Source organism: Triturus cristatus, chromosome 8, assembly GCF_964204655.1.
Source record: "Triturus cristatus chromosome 8, aTriCri1.1, whole genome shotgun sequence".
NCBI classification, from domain to species: domain Eukaryota; kingdom Metazoa; phylum Chordata; class Amphibia; order Caudata; family Salamandridae; genus Triturus; species Triturus cristatus.
Genome location: NC_140591.1, coordinates 416,958,979 through 416,975,667, shown reverse-complemented (window position 1 = coordinate 416,975,667; position 16,689 = coordinate 416,958,979). Strand labels below are relative to the sequence as shown.

General features: G+C 42.7%; 1 protein-coding gene across 3 annotated transcripts in view; it reads left to right on the top strand.

Annotated features, from left to right (window-relative positions):
* ENOX1 (ecto-NOX disulfide-thiol exchanger 1) overlaps window positions 1–16,689 on the top strand; it is a 2,037,207-nt gene that overhangs the window by 1,779,943 nt on the left and 240,575 nt on the right. For all 3 annotated transcript variants that reach the window (XM_085621817.1, XM_085621818.1, XM_085621816.1), the window contains one exon: window positions 984–1,090. In XM_085621817.1, the coding sequence (XP_085477943.1) occupies window positions 984–1,090 (107 nt within the window). The remainder of the gene's footprint in view (window positions 1–983; window positions 1,091–16,689) is intronic.

Here is a 16,689-nt window from a genome sequence, read left to right as displayed (position 1 = left end):
TTTGTAGATGTATATCTATGCAGATGTGATCTTGTGTTTGATGTCATCAGTGATGTAATTCAAAATGTCATATTAATGACGTATGGCACCATCAGTGATGTCTTATGTGGTGTCATCACGGGTGCATATTTTGTGATGAAGCATACATATGACAGTAACTCTGGCAGAACATTAATGTGAAGGGGGCATGGGTTGATATTTCGAAGTGGATTAAATGTAAAGATCTTGGGCGAGATTATTTGCATCAGCGATGCATATGGCTGCGAGAGGGTCAGATCTGTAGATGCTGGTAAGATAGCTCAAGGTCGTTGGACGCTTATGGACATTCTGCAGATAGTGGTGTGCAAGCTGAAGTCCCAGTTTGCTAGGTGTGACACACCCTTTCATGCTTCCCACGCTGACAAATTGAATCCATGTCATTTACAGAACTGCAAATTTACAAAATATGTAGTAGTAAGCCAAATCCAAAGATATAAGTTAATATCATCACATCCTTAGGGCACAGCCAGGCCATATATTGTGCATTTCCATGAGCATGCACATTTATGGCATTGGTAAAAGCTGGAACTAAAGGTGCATAGATTTTTTAAAGAGACAAAGCTCATATACATGAAAGCTAGCTACAGGCAAGTACTCTTTGCTTTGAGGGCATGCCAGGCTGTGTGTATAAACTGGTGATTAGACTGCTGTTACCGAGATATGTGTACATCACAATACTTGGCATGTATAAAACTATATGCATGTCTGTGTTTTCTGTGCATGCTTTAAAATACTAGTTTGACTAAGTTTGTGGACAAGGGCTTGATGAAACCTCTCCAGCTTCAAAACATGTAAGTACACATGGAATGAGTGGTTGGATGCATTTTGGTGGTGTTGGTTGTGTGGTGACGTCATCCATAGTTGCCTCGTGCCTTTGATCTGTTTCTCTGTTAGCGACCACAACATAAATTGCTTGTTTTGTTTGACTTCCTTGTGCCCCAAAGTTGAGCAGATTGTGGCCGTTTTCAACGCTTCCTCCAGACAAAAAGCTTGGGACCATTTCTCGAAAGCTCAGCGCAAGAACATAGACATCTGGCGGAAGCACTGCAAGGTGGGTGATGTTCCTTTCTTTGCCATTTCTCTCCAGAACTGAGTCTCAGTTTAGCACGATGTTCCCAGAGCTGCAGGTTTGGAAGTCACTCAGGCACTGAACCGGAAATACTTTTGAGATTGTTTTGTTTGACACACTGAGCTGGATAACGATATGTTTCGTCGAATGGGAGGCTCAGTGAGCGCGGAGAAAGCAGTGGCGCAGGGCCGCAGGCCTGTCATTTGAAGATGTTGCCAATGCTTAATTTATAAAAAAAAAAATTTTTTAAAAGTGCCAGGGCTCTGGTTAGGAGGCCACTGCGGCTTGCACCACACATTGCCCCTGCTATTCTGCTAGTGATAGTAATAACACAACAAATACTATCACACTCCTCCTAGTGTGACAATTCTGACTATTTCAGGCCTCCAAAGCTATAAGAATGACTTGGGCAACAGATAATAGTTATTTTAATGGATATTAAATTAATAATTTACTGTTGTGGTTCCCTCTAAATTAGCCAGACAGTGCCACCTTGTGGAAGCATGTCTGGCAAGCTTTGGTGCTGACAATTAAGTGCCAGTGCCGAACACTGGAAACCACCGGCTCAAATTAAGCACTGGATGTTACATGCCTTTCTGTGTCCTCCAATAGATGATGAATGCAAAATTAATACAATTATGCGGATGACTGTTTTAGGCACAAGACCATTTTGTTGTTTTAGAAGTCCCAGCTCATCACTGCAGAACAATTCCATATATTTTTCTGAAACAACCTACAGGAAAGGCGCTAAACAGGCAAGGCCATTTACGTCCATAAACGTACGCGTGTGGCCTACAATGGCTGCATGTACTCCTGACAAGTATTCACAAAACGGTACCTGTCAGATGTAAATGGTTTTACTACAGCTTAAATGTGTGACACAACTGCATAACGTTATGCAATGGTAAACAACACACAAGGGTGGAGTGTGCACGTTTAAAGTGATGCATGTGAGACTCATAAGTTTGTTGGTATTCACAAATTCCTCTCTGACCCCTTCAAACCCTGGAAAAGGTCAGAGATTTAATACAGAAAAGGGCTGGAGTAACTATCTTTCTCCTCTGAGTTTGCGAGGGTGTAGGGAAAGGGGTTTTTCTATGGGGAAAATGTCTTCCTCTGCAGATTAAAAAAAATGTGTATTTGCACATTGTGTTGTATTTCCCAAATCGGAAGTTATACCTTGCATATAACTCTTCATTGGGCAAATAGGCAATGTCATATGACATTCACTATAGCGGGAAAACTGCAATTTATGTATTCATGATAATGTGTGCGAATTCCCAAATGGCATGCTTTACATCTGATTATAGGAGCATGACTACAGGCGCATATTTATACATTTTTTGTGTGAATCAGGCATGATTTGAGGTCCTGATTAAAAAAACTGCTATATTTGCTTCCATGGATTCACATATATGTTTGAAGAAGATATCTTTCTTATCAGAGAGGCACTCGGGGGCCCAAGAGTACTACAAGGTTTAAAATGTACTTGCAGAATTTCCACCATGTGGAAAACTGTGCATGTCGAAATGATAAACACATGAGCATTAGCCCATGCAGTGTTTTCTTTTTTTTTCCGAGGGGAATGACTGTCCTACTCAATCAATCAATCAATCAAAGATAGCTTTATTCGATTTCAGTATAAAAATAATAAAAGCACAATAGAATTAAAAACATACAATAAAAGACAATTTCTAGAAAACGAAATACATTAAGATCTTTGTACATCATAGTCGGACTATAGGATTCAAAACAGAATTAAGAATTAAGCCATAGAAGATGTACAGCTAATTGCAAATTTTAAAAACTGTCTTACTCACAATTAAAAAGGAAGTGTTTCCTCCCAATTTTGATATTGGAAGGAAGGAATTCACGTGTGTTTCTAGAGTGGGGAAGTACTTGCAATGCATATCCGAACACCACAAATTTACGAGGTAGTGTGTGTCATTTACTTTTGCAGAGTGTTTTATCCAGACATGCTCTCAACTGCACCCCAAACTTAACTTTGACAACACCAGTAATTGACTCACCATGGTCCAATTTAAATTTCAAAAGTAGAGTTTTGGCTCCCCTATGTTCTGCGTAAATGCACAAAAACCTTTGCGATTCAATCCTTGAGTGGTGTAAAGTTAAACGAAGGTGGATCGTGAGTCCGCTATAATTAAAGAATCTGCAATGCATTGGTTTCATTTCCAATTCCTACAGCAGTGGCAGATAAAAGTATAGTGAGTCAGAGTAATTACAAACTGAACAGAAAATGAAAAAGCTGGCCAACTATTTCATTTATTTAGTGCTTATCCAATTAATATTACGGAAATTTTTAGCAAGATTCAAAATAGGAACTCTGATCTCGCAAGAAAACAGTACCACACAATGACAAATTTGAGGCTGATTACGATGTTGGCTGAAGTTTCCACTGCCCGACATCGTCTTGGCCATGGAACCCACCGACACCCGGTCGGCGGTCCCGACCGACTAATTAGAATTCGACCGAACACTGTTCAGTCGCATTTCTAAACTTTGCAATGGGAGCATGTATTCTGGCCATAAACCGACTGGAATGCATGCTCCCATTGCAAAATAAGAGGTGCAGTTCCTCCCTGCACCCCGTGGCAGGCACATCAAGGTGCCTGCCATGGGGTGCAGGGATCAACAGGAGGGCACTATAGGTGCTCCCTCGGCCTCAACCGGAGTCCGTGCACCTAGGGGGACCCTGCTGTGGGCCCCCAAAGTTGCGTTCCAACAGCCTTTGTGTGTCGGAAACGCCGGCATGGAGAGGCTGCCGAAACCAGACATTGTAATCCCAAGGGCGGAGAGAGCCGCACTTGGGATTACTAGCAGCATTCCGATGGGCAAAAGGGCTCTCCGAGCCCTTCGGAAGCCAGTCAGAATGACCATTCACATTCCTTTCCGACTGCCTCCATCATAATGAGGCAGTCAGAAAGGAATCCGACCGGCATAGTATGATGTGGTCAGAAAAGCTTCGGCCGATGGTTGGAGCCTTTTCCGACGGCATCGTAATCGGCCCCTTAGTGTGTGTTGCATGACGGCTGTTAATGCTCAAGCAGCAGTGTTTAAAGAGCATATAATTAACATAAATTATGCTTTAATATGTGGATTATTTTTCCTGGTTCAGTGTAATGGCTTTAATTTAGTGAAATATGTTATTAAGTATTTCGGTCAATGGCAAGGACAAAGAAATAGCCCCTCAGTCTGAGGCCCTGTCCACCAGACTACTAGTTTTAGTTTTCAAACCATGTATATCCCTTTGAATAATCACACCACACTTTCCAGTCCATCGGTTCACCTTACTCAATCAAGACTTGAGCTGTGTAATGTAGAGAAAACACATGTGTACTGTACAATCAGAAGTCATTTAGTACCTGGTCATTGAAAAGAGCAGTGACTGCAGAAAGCATGTGTGTTTTCTTTACACTAAACAGGTGGAGTCTTGGTATGGGACATATATGTGTATGAGTGTGTGTGTGTGTGTATGTGCTTATGTGCCTGTTTATGTATTAGCAGGCCCTCCATATGTGTTTCTGGTCACTCAGTACTTCAACTGTTGTAATTCTAATTATGAGCAGGTAAGTTTGCATCCTCACTTCCTGTTTTAAGACTAACGTATGTAACATCCTGCTGCCTAGTGCAATGTAATATAGGTGAGCTACAGTGCAGTTTGTTGCACCTGTAGGAAGCTAATTTAGAAGGTAAGCCATACTTCTAAAATTAATTTCTATTACATATGAGCCCTCCACGTCCCTCCAGATAGTCGGATCGACTGTGATTTTAACAAATGCTGAATTACACTTCAGACCATAGAGTCTACTGCTTATATGTGTTTGAGAGGAACTTTTTGTCAGCACCACTGTACATTGAGGAACAACCCCATAATGTTTTTCTGAGAGTTGGTACCTTTTAGTGCACACGTTTGAAATTGATTAATATTTTGTTCGGTCAGAAATGTTTTCCCCTGTTCGATCAAGTGAATTTTTACCGCCACAAGTTCTACTCCACTCCTTTTCTTCTTCATGGACAAGGCCTGTTTTCTTATCTTTCTGTGAATCATTGTTAATTTGTCTTCTTGTGAGAATTTAAAAGGTATTGTGAAGGGATTATGCTCTCTGCATCATATTCGCCAATGAATGCACCCGCTGTGTTATAATTCTTCAATGTATTTCAGACGATATATCTCCTCTTTTGCCTCCACAGAAAGTGGGATACAGTGCCTCGCATAATGGATTTCCTAAAGTGTGAGACTAAGGGCCTGAATACGAGTTCGGCTGTCCTGCAGTGTACGGTGCAACGTGCCATATGCTGAGGGATTGCCAAGCCCGTGGTGCCACCGCCTGTCACATTAGGAGTCAAATCCTGGTCTGGTGGGCGGTCCTGCGGTGGTCTGACAGCAGCGGTTTGTCAGGCTAATTGAAGAGCCTGACATGCAGACCACCGCTCTCAGAGCACCAACTGCACCTCCCTGCATGGTGTGGCACACATGCCACAGCGTGCAGGAACTGCGGGTGCAAATACACTGGGGCACTACATGGGCCCATCCGCATCCACCCACTGGCCCCGGACAAGGCAAGGACCCTATTAAGGCCCCCTCAGTTGCCTCACTGCCACCCTTTTCATAGTGGGTTCACCACCATGAAAAGAGTGGTGGTAAGGCAACTTGTAATATGCTCAGCAGTGACGCAACGGCACCGCCTGCATATTGCTGCCTCAACCCTCATCACCTTTGCCACACAGGATCCTTGATCCCAGCCATTTCGTGGTGGACCGACCACCACAGTTGAAATTCTGCAGGCAATCCCACTGTGCGGCGGTGGTCCGACAGCAACCACGAGTTCGGTGGTCCTATTGATTATTAATTTGGCCCTTAGAGTCTATGAGTATACTGTGTTGCTATCGGACCAAGGAATGCCTTGCATTGAAGTAGAAAACCCCTCCAAATAGTGTTTACATGAATGTCATATAGTCTAAAGAAAAAAAACTGCAGAGAATTTAATTTGTTGAGTTAGTGATAGTTAGAACATGTCTGTGTTAATGGCCCGTCTCCGATCCTGCATAAAAATGACTACCCCATAGAGGGTGCAGTTTCAGTATATGAAAAATTTGCTTTGAGTGACTTGCTTTAACAAGAGTTAATACATCTGAAGTCCTCTGTAACTTAAAGAAACTATAGAAGGGTGAGTATGTCATGAATAATAAAGAAGCAAATTAGAGTCTGAAAAGAATGCTGGAATGTCCTTCCTCCTCTCCTACTATTGGGACAGGTATGTATCTTTCAGATGCATTGTGAGCATCCAGTATTTTGGAAAGGTAGAATCCGTGATGAGGTATAGTCATCATTTTTGAAACTCTACAGTTTCAAGAGTTTATATCTCAAAAGTTTAGTTGAAAAAAACAATTACCCAGAACACATGGAGTGCACAATGGAATTGTAATAGGGCAGCTATGTGAGACTTCCACAGCCTTTCCTGAAAAAGCTAAAAGGGATTTAACAGGAGTCTTGCTTTGAAAGCGCCGAGGACTTGAGAGGACACTGCAAACTCTTTCATCCTTAATGTGATCAGGTTTCCCAGAGCTGGGCCAGTTAGCTCCTAAATTTTACCTGGACCAGTGGAATAGTCTTGTGTGTTGTGTTGCTCTGCTCAGGTGCTCTTCAAGACTCAAATGCCGGTCAATCATGAACAGACCCTGTAGTCATAATACCGAATAGCATTAAGGCACTATCGGAAGCATCCCTGAAGCTCGGAAGTTTGTTGGATCTTTTCTACCTGTGGCAAAGCAAAAGTGCAATATTATCATCAGAACATCCCCACCTTGTCCAAAAACCTCCTTTATCTCCTGATCTGAATAGAAGCCGCTGTGCCCCAGAACTGTCCTAAGAGGCACGCTGGGGATCTTCTCACCCGTGCACATGAAATCCTTCTCCCTGGTGCCTTCCCTTGAGCAGCTGTCCTTGTCCAGCTTTGTACTGGATCTGCTGCTTGCAACAGCCAGAGAGCTAGCTGCTGGACGCTGGCACCGAGCTCTCTGCTCACCCTGTTCTCCCTGGAGCCCTTGACTTTACACATCAACCTATCTAGGTCCCTGCTCTACAACTCTGCTCTTTGAAATAATGAGTACTGTCAATTCAGTACATAAATGTATAATGTGAGAGGTGCTCGCAGGGGCGTTTGGTATGGGCTCGGACCTCATTGAAGCACCACCGCCACTCCTGCCTGCCTGTGCGTGAGCGCCAGATAAGACTGTTACTTGGTTCTCTGAGCTTTAGGCTCCTGGAAGGAGACTTGACTTGTTTGTATCGCATCCTGACCCCACCCCTGCAATTTCATGGAGCAGCAGGCAAAGACCCCATATAATTTGTTGGGTCTGGTGACCCCCGCATAAGCAACTTACCTCTACCACCACATGGCTTTTTCGTCAATACTGAATGTAGGTATTGCCTGAACTTAGGCATAATGCCATTCAAAAGTTTCCTCTCAGGGAACTTGTCATATAATGTCACTTCCTGTGATGTCACAGGTGCTCTTCCCCACCGTGAGAAATGTGGAAGTTGGCACCTTTCTGTCTTTCAGCCTGTATTAGGCAGGTTATGGTGCCGGTGCTGACTGTCTGGGTGGGAATGGACCAGGTACGCAACACCCATAGGGCTCACCGGGCATCAGCCCCCCCCCCCCCCCCCCGTCATGTGTGTCAGCCCGGCTGAGACAGCCTTGCGGGCTGGCGTCCGTCTAATTGCAGCCGCACCCGAGTACTTCACAGGTCTTTAAAAGACCATTTACTCATTAATGAGGCTTTTGTTGTGTTTTCACCCCTTCTTACAGCCACTCTGCCTATGGCTGGAAGACTTAGCCCCCCCTGAAATCTTTTTCAGCCCCCCCCCCCGAAATTTGGCTCTAGTTGCCCGCCTGGAATGGACCATCAGGAGCCTGTGACAGCGTGGAGATTGATACACACCACACAATTCAGTGACAGTCCTCAGACCTCTTGGCACAGCTACACTGAGGAAAACCCCTATGAAAAATGTGGAATGCAACACAGCTGAGCTCTGTGCACTCCAGTGCACCCTTCTTTGAAACTATCATTCGCATGCATATTTTGTCTGTTTTCGGAGAGCCCCTGCAACTGAGGTTTGTGGGACCACTGCTATAGGAGTGTAAAATAAGCACATTAGAAAAACACAGGTAATTGGATTAAATATAAAAATTATAATCAGCCGTAACACTGTTTTTGTGCAGAACAAAGAAGAAAGTTTCATAAAATGACACACTGGAGAGCACTGCTTGGTCATGGTTGCCTGATCGACGGGCTATTACTATTAGATCAAGAGTATTTCCACTACTCCACAGGCTCTTGGGAAAATGTAATTTATTAATGTTCATTTTTTGCAGTACATCCGAGTGTTTTTGTAAAGCAAGATAAACGCTGCTTCCTTGTTCATGCCGCCTACAATTACGGCCCATTTCCTGCTACTAAAGTTATATTAGCGCGCACACGCGTACCACACGCACAATGTTCAATCCAAAAACCAAATGACATTGTTTGTTTTGTACGCGCGGCTGAGCAAATCTTTTTCTTCCTGCAGCTCTTATATTAGTGTCATGCAAAACATGTTTAGTGCTTGGCAGATAAGCGCGCATGTGAATGTCGCCATTGTTTATTCCAGTCATTTTTTGATGGTTCATTTCTTTGTTAATTTTTTCGAATTCACTCCATCCCATTTCTCATCTCCGGCACAGTGTGCTTCCACATGTTCTTAAAATCAGTCTCACTCTTTGGCTCTCGGAGGCGTGTAATATGCTTCTTTTCTTAGGCAAAGGGGCGTTATCGTATAGATTATACATAATGTGAATGCTGCGGCTATCCATAGGACACATCATGAAAAGTTGTACTGCCTCAAAGCAGAACCGAGCGCCTTTTTAGATCTCGCATTAGGCAGTACCTTTTGATTTTACTAAAACTGCATATATAGTATGCTTCCCGAAAGGATGTTGTCAGATAGATCTCTTCATCCATTGGTCTGATATTGTGTCATTCACATGTTGCTACCACCCACTAAAGCATAGAGCAATAGATGAGCCTACTTTAGCCACTGGCTAACATCACTTTCAGTGATTTGCATTTTGCGCTTTCGCAAAGAGTACATCTGCATACAAGGTAGACCTCATCAGTGGCAGTATTTCTGATTTTACTTCATTATTACTTTGGTGTTTCCTTTGTGTTTAAAGCCTGATGCGTTATCAGGACGTTATTTACTAGCTCCTCATGTTGCTTTATTCTCCAGCTATATATATGTATGCAGTAGATATATCTATGACATGCTATCTATCTGTCTGTGCAACACTATCTGTCAAATTAATGCTGCCTATATTTAGGTTTGGTGTTAGCCAACACCTTTTAAGTTAACTAAAATTATGCATGACACAGTTATGGGTATTCTGAGACAGACGTCATCCATTAGTCTGTTGTTGTCATTCACATTTTTCTTCCAACAACACCAGCATGCCTTATGAAGCAATGGGTCGGTCTACTTCAGCCGTTGGCTGACTTTACTGTAAGTAACAGCAAACTGGCCTTTTACAAGGTGCACATCCACACACAAAGTAGTTCCCTTCAGTGACTGGGACTGTTATGGTAACGTGTGCTTTCTTGAGACGAAAAGTATTTTTGCCTTTAACCATGTTATTTTTTTAGATTGATGAGGGCACTGAAACCTCCCCAACAGTAACATTTTGCAAATACCCTGAAAGAACAAAATAAGAATTGCCAAAAGGCTAGTGGCTAATACCTGACGTATTGGCTTTGCCATTGCTTGTTTGGGTGTGGCGTTAGCCAAGATCTTTTAATACCACTACATTTATATGTGTAATATACTTATCTTTAGGGACTTTCAACCAACCCTCTTCATCTTATTGGTCTGTCGTTGTGTGATTCATGTATTTATTCCATCTACTACAGCTTGCAGCACGGGGCTGTTGGTCAGCCCTCTTCGACCATTGGCTAACTTCATTTTCAGTGACTGTTTCTGCTCTTTCACAAGGAGCACATCCATACACAAAGAATTTGGTTCATTACAAGTAACTAATGTGTGCTTTTATAGATTAAAATCTATTTTTGTTTTTGGGCAGTGTTTTTTTTAAATATGGGTAAGTTGCCAGCAACTCCTTCCACAATAAAGTTTCACAAAAACCATGACAAAACAAAACAGCCATTCCAAAGCCTAAAGGCTGACAGAAGATGTAAAATCTCTGACTTTGCCAATGCTTGTTTATGGATTGCACTGCAAGACTGGCTGTGTCATCACACCGATATGCAGCCATTTTGTGCAATAGGACAAACACCAATAGAGAAAAGGTGAATATGTGTAGAATGTGACAACAATGCACTGGGACATTAATGTGAATGTGCATAATCGAGTTGCAGAAACAGTGACACGCTCACCTGAAGTAATTTCCTGTCCAAAATAAATTGGTCTCTTAAACAAGAGAAGAGAGGGGCTCCGTACCACAAGACAGGGGTAGAGCACCAAAAGACACTAGTCACAAGCAAAAATTCCCCTTCTTGGCACACTAAATTTCTGAGGACTCACACGCACATTCTGTCACCAGAACAAGACACCCAAGTTAGAGCCTAATCCAATATTCATATACTGAAGTACAATGTATTTTATTTAAAACCAAATCATATAGCTTATTACAGTAACAAATTCATATATCACAAAAATATAAAATTTTTAAAAACATACTTCAATGTACATAATTATTAGTACTCGACAAACAAAGACATGGGGAAAAATAGTAAGAAACAATGTTTTCTTATCAGCAAAGATGGAAGACATATGATCAAGATCAACTCCTTTCCTAGGTAGTAGTGCCTGATTCAGGAGGCCTTATTAAGTGCACTCACTCACTCTTGCTATCTCGATCACAGCTTGATTTCGAGGTTCCTTTATTTGGCTCATTAGCCCGGCGTCGGTCATTACGAGGCACCGACGCCGGGCTAATGAGCCAAATAAAGGAACCTCGATATCAAGCTGTGATCGAGATAGCAAGAGTGAGTGAGTGCACTTAATAAGGCCTCCCCAGAAGTTTGTATTCTTTTTAAATAACAAACATTCAGTCTCCTCGTATTAATCAAGGTGTGGTTGTGGCTTTTAAATATCTGAATCAGGTGACCACACGAGCACAGGATGACAGATTGACACGTCAATACCCGTGCAACTTCTTCTAATATCGTCTGTGGTGCAAGTCAAGGAGGCAAGGACCCCTAAGTAGTCACCATATCCTAGCGTATTATTCAATACTATAAGATTGCATGTATACTCCATGGGAGAATATTATATTTGTCCTGAAGAAGGTGGTCTTTTATGTGTAGAGTCCCACCGAAACGCGTCGACACAAATATAGAAGGAAGACTGTAGATTTTATCGACATCTGCTTTCCGAATTATTAAGTGGCACTACTACCTAGGAAAGGAGTTGATCTTGATCATATGTCTTCCATCTTTGCTGATAAGAAAACATTGTTTCTTACTATTTTTCCCCATGTCTTTCTTTGTCGAGTACTAATAATTATGTACATTGAAGTATGTTTTTAAAACTTTTATATTTTTGTGATATATGAATTTGTTACTGTAATAAGCTATATGATTTGTTTTTAAATAAAATACATTGTACTTCAGTATATGAATATTGGATTAGGCTCTAACTTGGGTGTCTTGTTCTGGTGACAGAATGTGCGTGTGAGTCCCCAGAAATTTAGTGTGCCAAGAAGGGGAATTTTTGCTTGTGAAAAATAAATTGGTGACAGGCACATCAGCCATTGAAAAAGCAGCTGCTCCTGGTACAGGCTTTTTTCTGCCACAACGTTCGTGTACATTAAACACAGAGGATTTTTATATTGTTTTGAACAACTTTCCCAGAGACTCCATGATAGGCACACCTTTTAAATTATCTGCCTTCATTTGATTAATGCGGATTCATTTCTTTGGTGTCAAAAATCACTTAGATAAGAAGTAAGTAAAAAGCTGACTTTGACTATGCTTTTATTTTAAGAATATGATTCCTGAGCTAATGAAGCTACAAGTTAATTTGAAGTTCACGAAGGCAAGTCTAAAACAAGCATTTGCAATGCAATAGGTCTCGCATTTACGCGAGTTTAAGCTATTGGCATTGTAAATGACGATGCCTTTTATTTATGTTTGAAAAACGAAAACACAAATAAAAGGCATTGTTATTTGCAATGTGAATAGCTCAAACTTGCGTAAATGCGAGACCTATTGCATTGTAAATGCTTGTTGTTCCTACCACTGTAGCAGTGACCTGGTTTGTTTTTAAAAAAATAAGACCTTTGGCCTCACGCTGTTTGTTCATTTGCATCTCACTGATGCTGAGAACAAAGAGATTGCAATCTTTACTGCCGATCTATACTGCCGTGCGGCCCGCGAAAGTGAAAGCAAACGAGTGCTTTCAGGCCTCCAAATGGTGCGCGCGCCCGGCCGGCGCACATGCACTGTATTTGGAGGCCTGAAAGCACTCGTTTGCACTTCCAGATCCCCCATTTACAAAAGCTCTCGCGAGTGCAGCGCTATAGCGCTGTCTCAGGCGAGACCTAAAAATGCAGAATGTAACACCTCCTGTTTTCCTTCCTCGTCCATGTTATTCACTGGAGTAGATGGGTTTGTCCGCTATGCTAAAGTGTGAAGCACTAATTTAAGTGCTGATAGAAAGTGCTCTATATTTCTGCACTGCCTAGGATCACAGAGTCAGGAGACGTTTGAGAATCTACCAGAACTGTAACAACAGAAGGAGTTGTAGGACCGGGTTTGTATGAGGTCTCAGGCGCACATATAGTTGTCCCATATACGTATTCAAGAACAGGGTTTTTGCCCGCGGTGCATTCAATAGTGGGAAGATACACCCTACACCCCTTGGTGCAATCCTAAGATTGAGAAACAATGTCTAATTACATGAAGCACTGGGCATTCAAGTCAATCGCCAATTTTTGGAAAAAAAGTGTAATAAACATAAGAGATTTCTTTTTTTATCTGCCATTGGCGTGTTTTATTTTCTTCAAGCGACCTTTTTTATAGCCAACACATGTTTCGTCGTCTTTGGGAGGTATCCCTATGACTTTGTCAGGTCTGGTCTGCTAGTAAGCTTCAGTGGTCAGACCTCCTGCATGGATGGAGCCAGCGTCGGAGGTCAATAGGTCGTATTGCCTTCTGAGATCGTCCGATACCGACATGAGATGTGACCACAAAAGAATATATGTTGTATGCATTGGGAGATGATATTCCCTCCAAAGGTGCTGTCAACAGAAGGAACTGTACTTATTAATGTACAGTGATGGCAGCTGTATACACTGCCAGGGGTGTGCAGGGCTGATATTATGATGTGGTCCCATAGAGTTGGAGCGAATCCGCTCACTGTAAGCTGCAGCTTAGAGACCAATGTGTATTGAGATGTAGAGGTGACAAAATAAGTGAGGAGCTGTACATGAAAGATTAGATTAACCGTTATTAGAAGAAGTTATAACGATTACAAAGAGAGTCGAACATGTGATAAAATGTGTTAACCCCTTCCATGCCCATGACGGAACGGTTCCGTCATGAGCATCGGTTGCGCTGTGCTCATGACGGAACCGTTCCGTCATGGGCCCGCCCGCGCTCGAACCCTTCAGCACCGCGGGGGAATTCCCGCAGCGCTGAAGGGGTTAATGAACTGAGAGAAAATGGAATGAAACCAAGTATATGGAGAAAGAAACAGGATGCGTGGCTAAATCGAAGCAAGATGTATGTGATTATGAAGGTACAAGTTTGAGTGAATGTCTAGGAGGTGGAAATATTGGAGACACAGCGAATTCAAGAGAGCGCCCTGCTATTTGAGTGATGTGTATGGGGGGTGAGAAACAAGGATATTATCAAATTTAGAGAAGTGGTATTAAAAAAGATAAATGCAAAGAGGTAAAATTTATTAGAGACGAAATTGTCCCAAAAATTGAAGGAGGTCACCTGAGAGTTATGAGAGTGGAGCTTGCTGCACCTTACCTCATTGTGCTGATGGATTAGTACTCACTGTAGATTGCAAGTAAATTAGAAAATAAGTTTTGACTTGAGTAGAGGTGGGAAAGCTACAAAATTACGAATTTTAAGGTTGGTGATAGCAAGGTCAGGGCTCTGTCAGGTTGTGAAAGTCGGTCTAAGTTCACAAGACTGTTGAAAGTTGTTAAATGATTTAAAAAAGCACTGAGGTTTGAGGATGGCAGAATTTGGAATAAAAGCACAGTGGTGGTTGTCAGTTTTCCATGATGAGTGGAGGGAGTGTGGAGATGATAAAGATGGTGTTGTGAAAGAAAGTAAGAATCAGAGTTCTAACAAAAGAAATGCTGTACAAAATAAACAATGTAGGATAAGTGGGAAATTGACAATGTAATCATGTTATCTTCTAGACTTGTTTACATAATAATATTACTGTATTGTAAAAGTCAATGTTCTTTGTTTGAAAATAATTTAATTGTGTTGGTTGCCGTATTATATCTTCATTCGTCATTGTCCATTGTTTGAAAAAGTTATGTTAAATTGTCTCTCTTGTGTGTTTTATTTTCTCCCGAATTGTATGTGAGGTGAGAAGGTGCTGTATCTGGCAAATTATATGATCCAGATAAAATCAATATGGCTCCCTGGAATAGAGATTGTTTTGTATGAAATTATAACAAATGTTAAAGTTTGAAGCCCGGCGAGGCAGTTGAGCTGGGATGGTTGCGCAGTCGTTAAATAAAGAAGCTACTCTGACCTCTTTGAGAATTCAACCACTTCTTTTGTCACATGGCACACTTGGTCTAAAGAAATATCTTGTCCATATTAATTAACTGCAGCAATATCACTAGATGGGGTCAGCAAGCTTGTGCATGTGCATGGGTCTGGTATATGGTGTATTACCACAATACTATGTTAAGTTTGGTTTCTGGAATGTGTTAGTTTAGTGAAATTTGATTTAACTCGTCAACCCAATAGCTGGTGTTTATGACATTCATGTGCTATGTTGTACATACTTTTGACTTTTTGTGAAATCAATAAAAACCATTACAGTTTGTATACATTTTATTCTGTATTTGATAGGGGATCTGAATCAGCCTTTAGCTTTCACAGAACATGGCCTAGGTAGCTTTACTGGTGGGACAAACTTCGACAGGGTCAGCTGTCAGTGTAAGAGAGGGTCAGGGATAGCTGACATGTTAGTGATGTTGAATGACAGAGAATAAATATTCAGCAAAATATTGTGTTGTGCTTCCACATTCATTATTTGTGGGTGGGAGAAAGAATCTATTGAGCAATACCTATTGTGACCTGGGCTCATTTTGGATACAGGGCTTATAGCACTGGTCTGCAGCTAGTGCACTTGTAGCTGGATGTGCCAGGTGCAGATAGGGTCGGTATGTCTTATTATGGTTAGTTTGCAGCCCCCAAGCAGTAGTGATTTCCTGCCTGTCCTGGGGCAGCACCTTAGTGAAAGGCAGACCTACTGTTCAGAGCTGCTGGTCTATCTTTTCCTTGCAGGCTGCAAGGGTTTAGTGATCCTCCTGCACACAGGTGTATTGCATGACTGCACCCACATGCAGGAGGATGACTGGGGTGCCTAGTACTCCTTTCCTCTCTTTCAATGGGTCACTGTGAAGGAGCGCACTATTTGTGATCTCTTTGTGGTACCCTGTCAATGTGTGCCTAGAATGCTGCTTTGGGGGGCGTGGCCAAGATGATACCTGTTTGGAGGGGCTTTCCTGTCCCTCCACCCCTGCCTTCATGAGGCCTTTCTGTTTGCCCGCTTTGAGGAATGCACAGAGTCTCAAAGTATCTTCTCACGATCTACGACCTCCTGGGCTCTCGGGGAGATGTTAGAATTCAGAGAAACAGGCCTGCCTGCAGCAGCTAAGATGGCAGTGGCCGCAGGGCAGCGGAAAGTTGATGGGCCATAAGGCACACAGAATGTAACCCCTCACCATGCCTCCTCGAGCTGCAGGACCTTCCGGAGTTCGGGAGGACTCTGAAGCAACAGTGTGAGACCGGCCCGAACTGCAGCCTGCTTCTATTCCTCACGATGGAGACGGCTGCGAGGCACCAGGGATAGCTCGGATGTGGGGAGGTTGGAGCAGCCCACCACGATAGACTTCAGTCGTGCTGAGGAGTAGATGCCTACAATACACAGCACCTGGCCGCAGACCATTTAATATTTAATAATTCGCCCATAGTCTGGGGGAGAGCCTTAATGCACACATCTCCTGCAAAGTGACCTGTGTAACCCAGAGCAGACAGACTTGGACCCGCCCAGAGACTCCACCCTCCCCTGCACACCACCCAGCCGGTGAATGCTTACATGGGGTGACTCTCGATGGCTGAAACCCATAGGGGGGCGCCAGAGGTGCCCATTGTCTCATTGCTGCCTATGTCGAGAGAAGAGGTGAGCGAAGAGAGCCCTGCTTATTTGCTCTATGCAACCGCTAGTGCCTTTGGGGCCTGATTGCTGGGTCCCTGGGACTGACTCCCTCTCAAACTGGCCACAGACATGATAGCCTGCC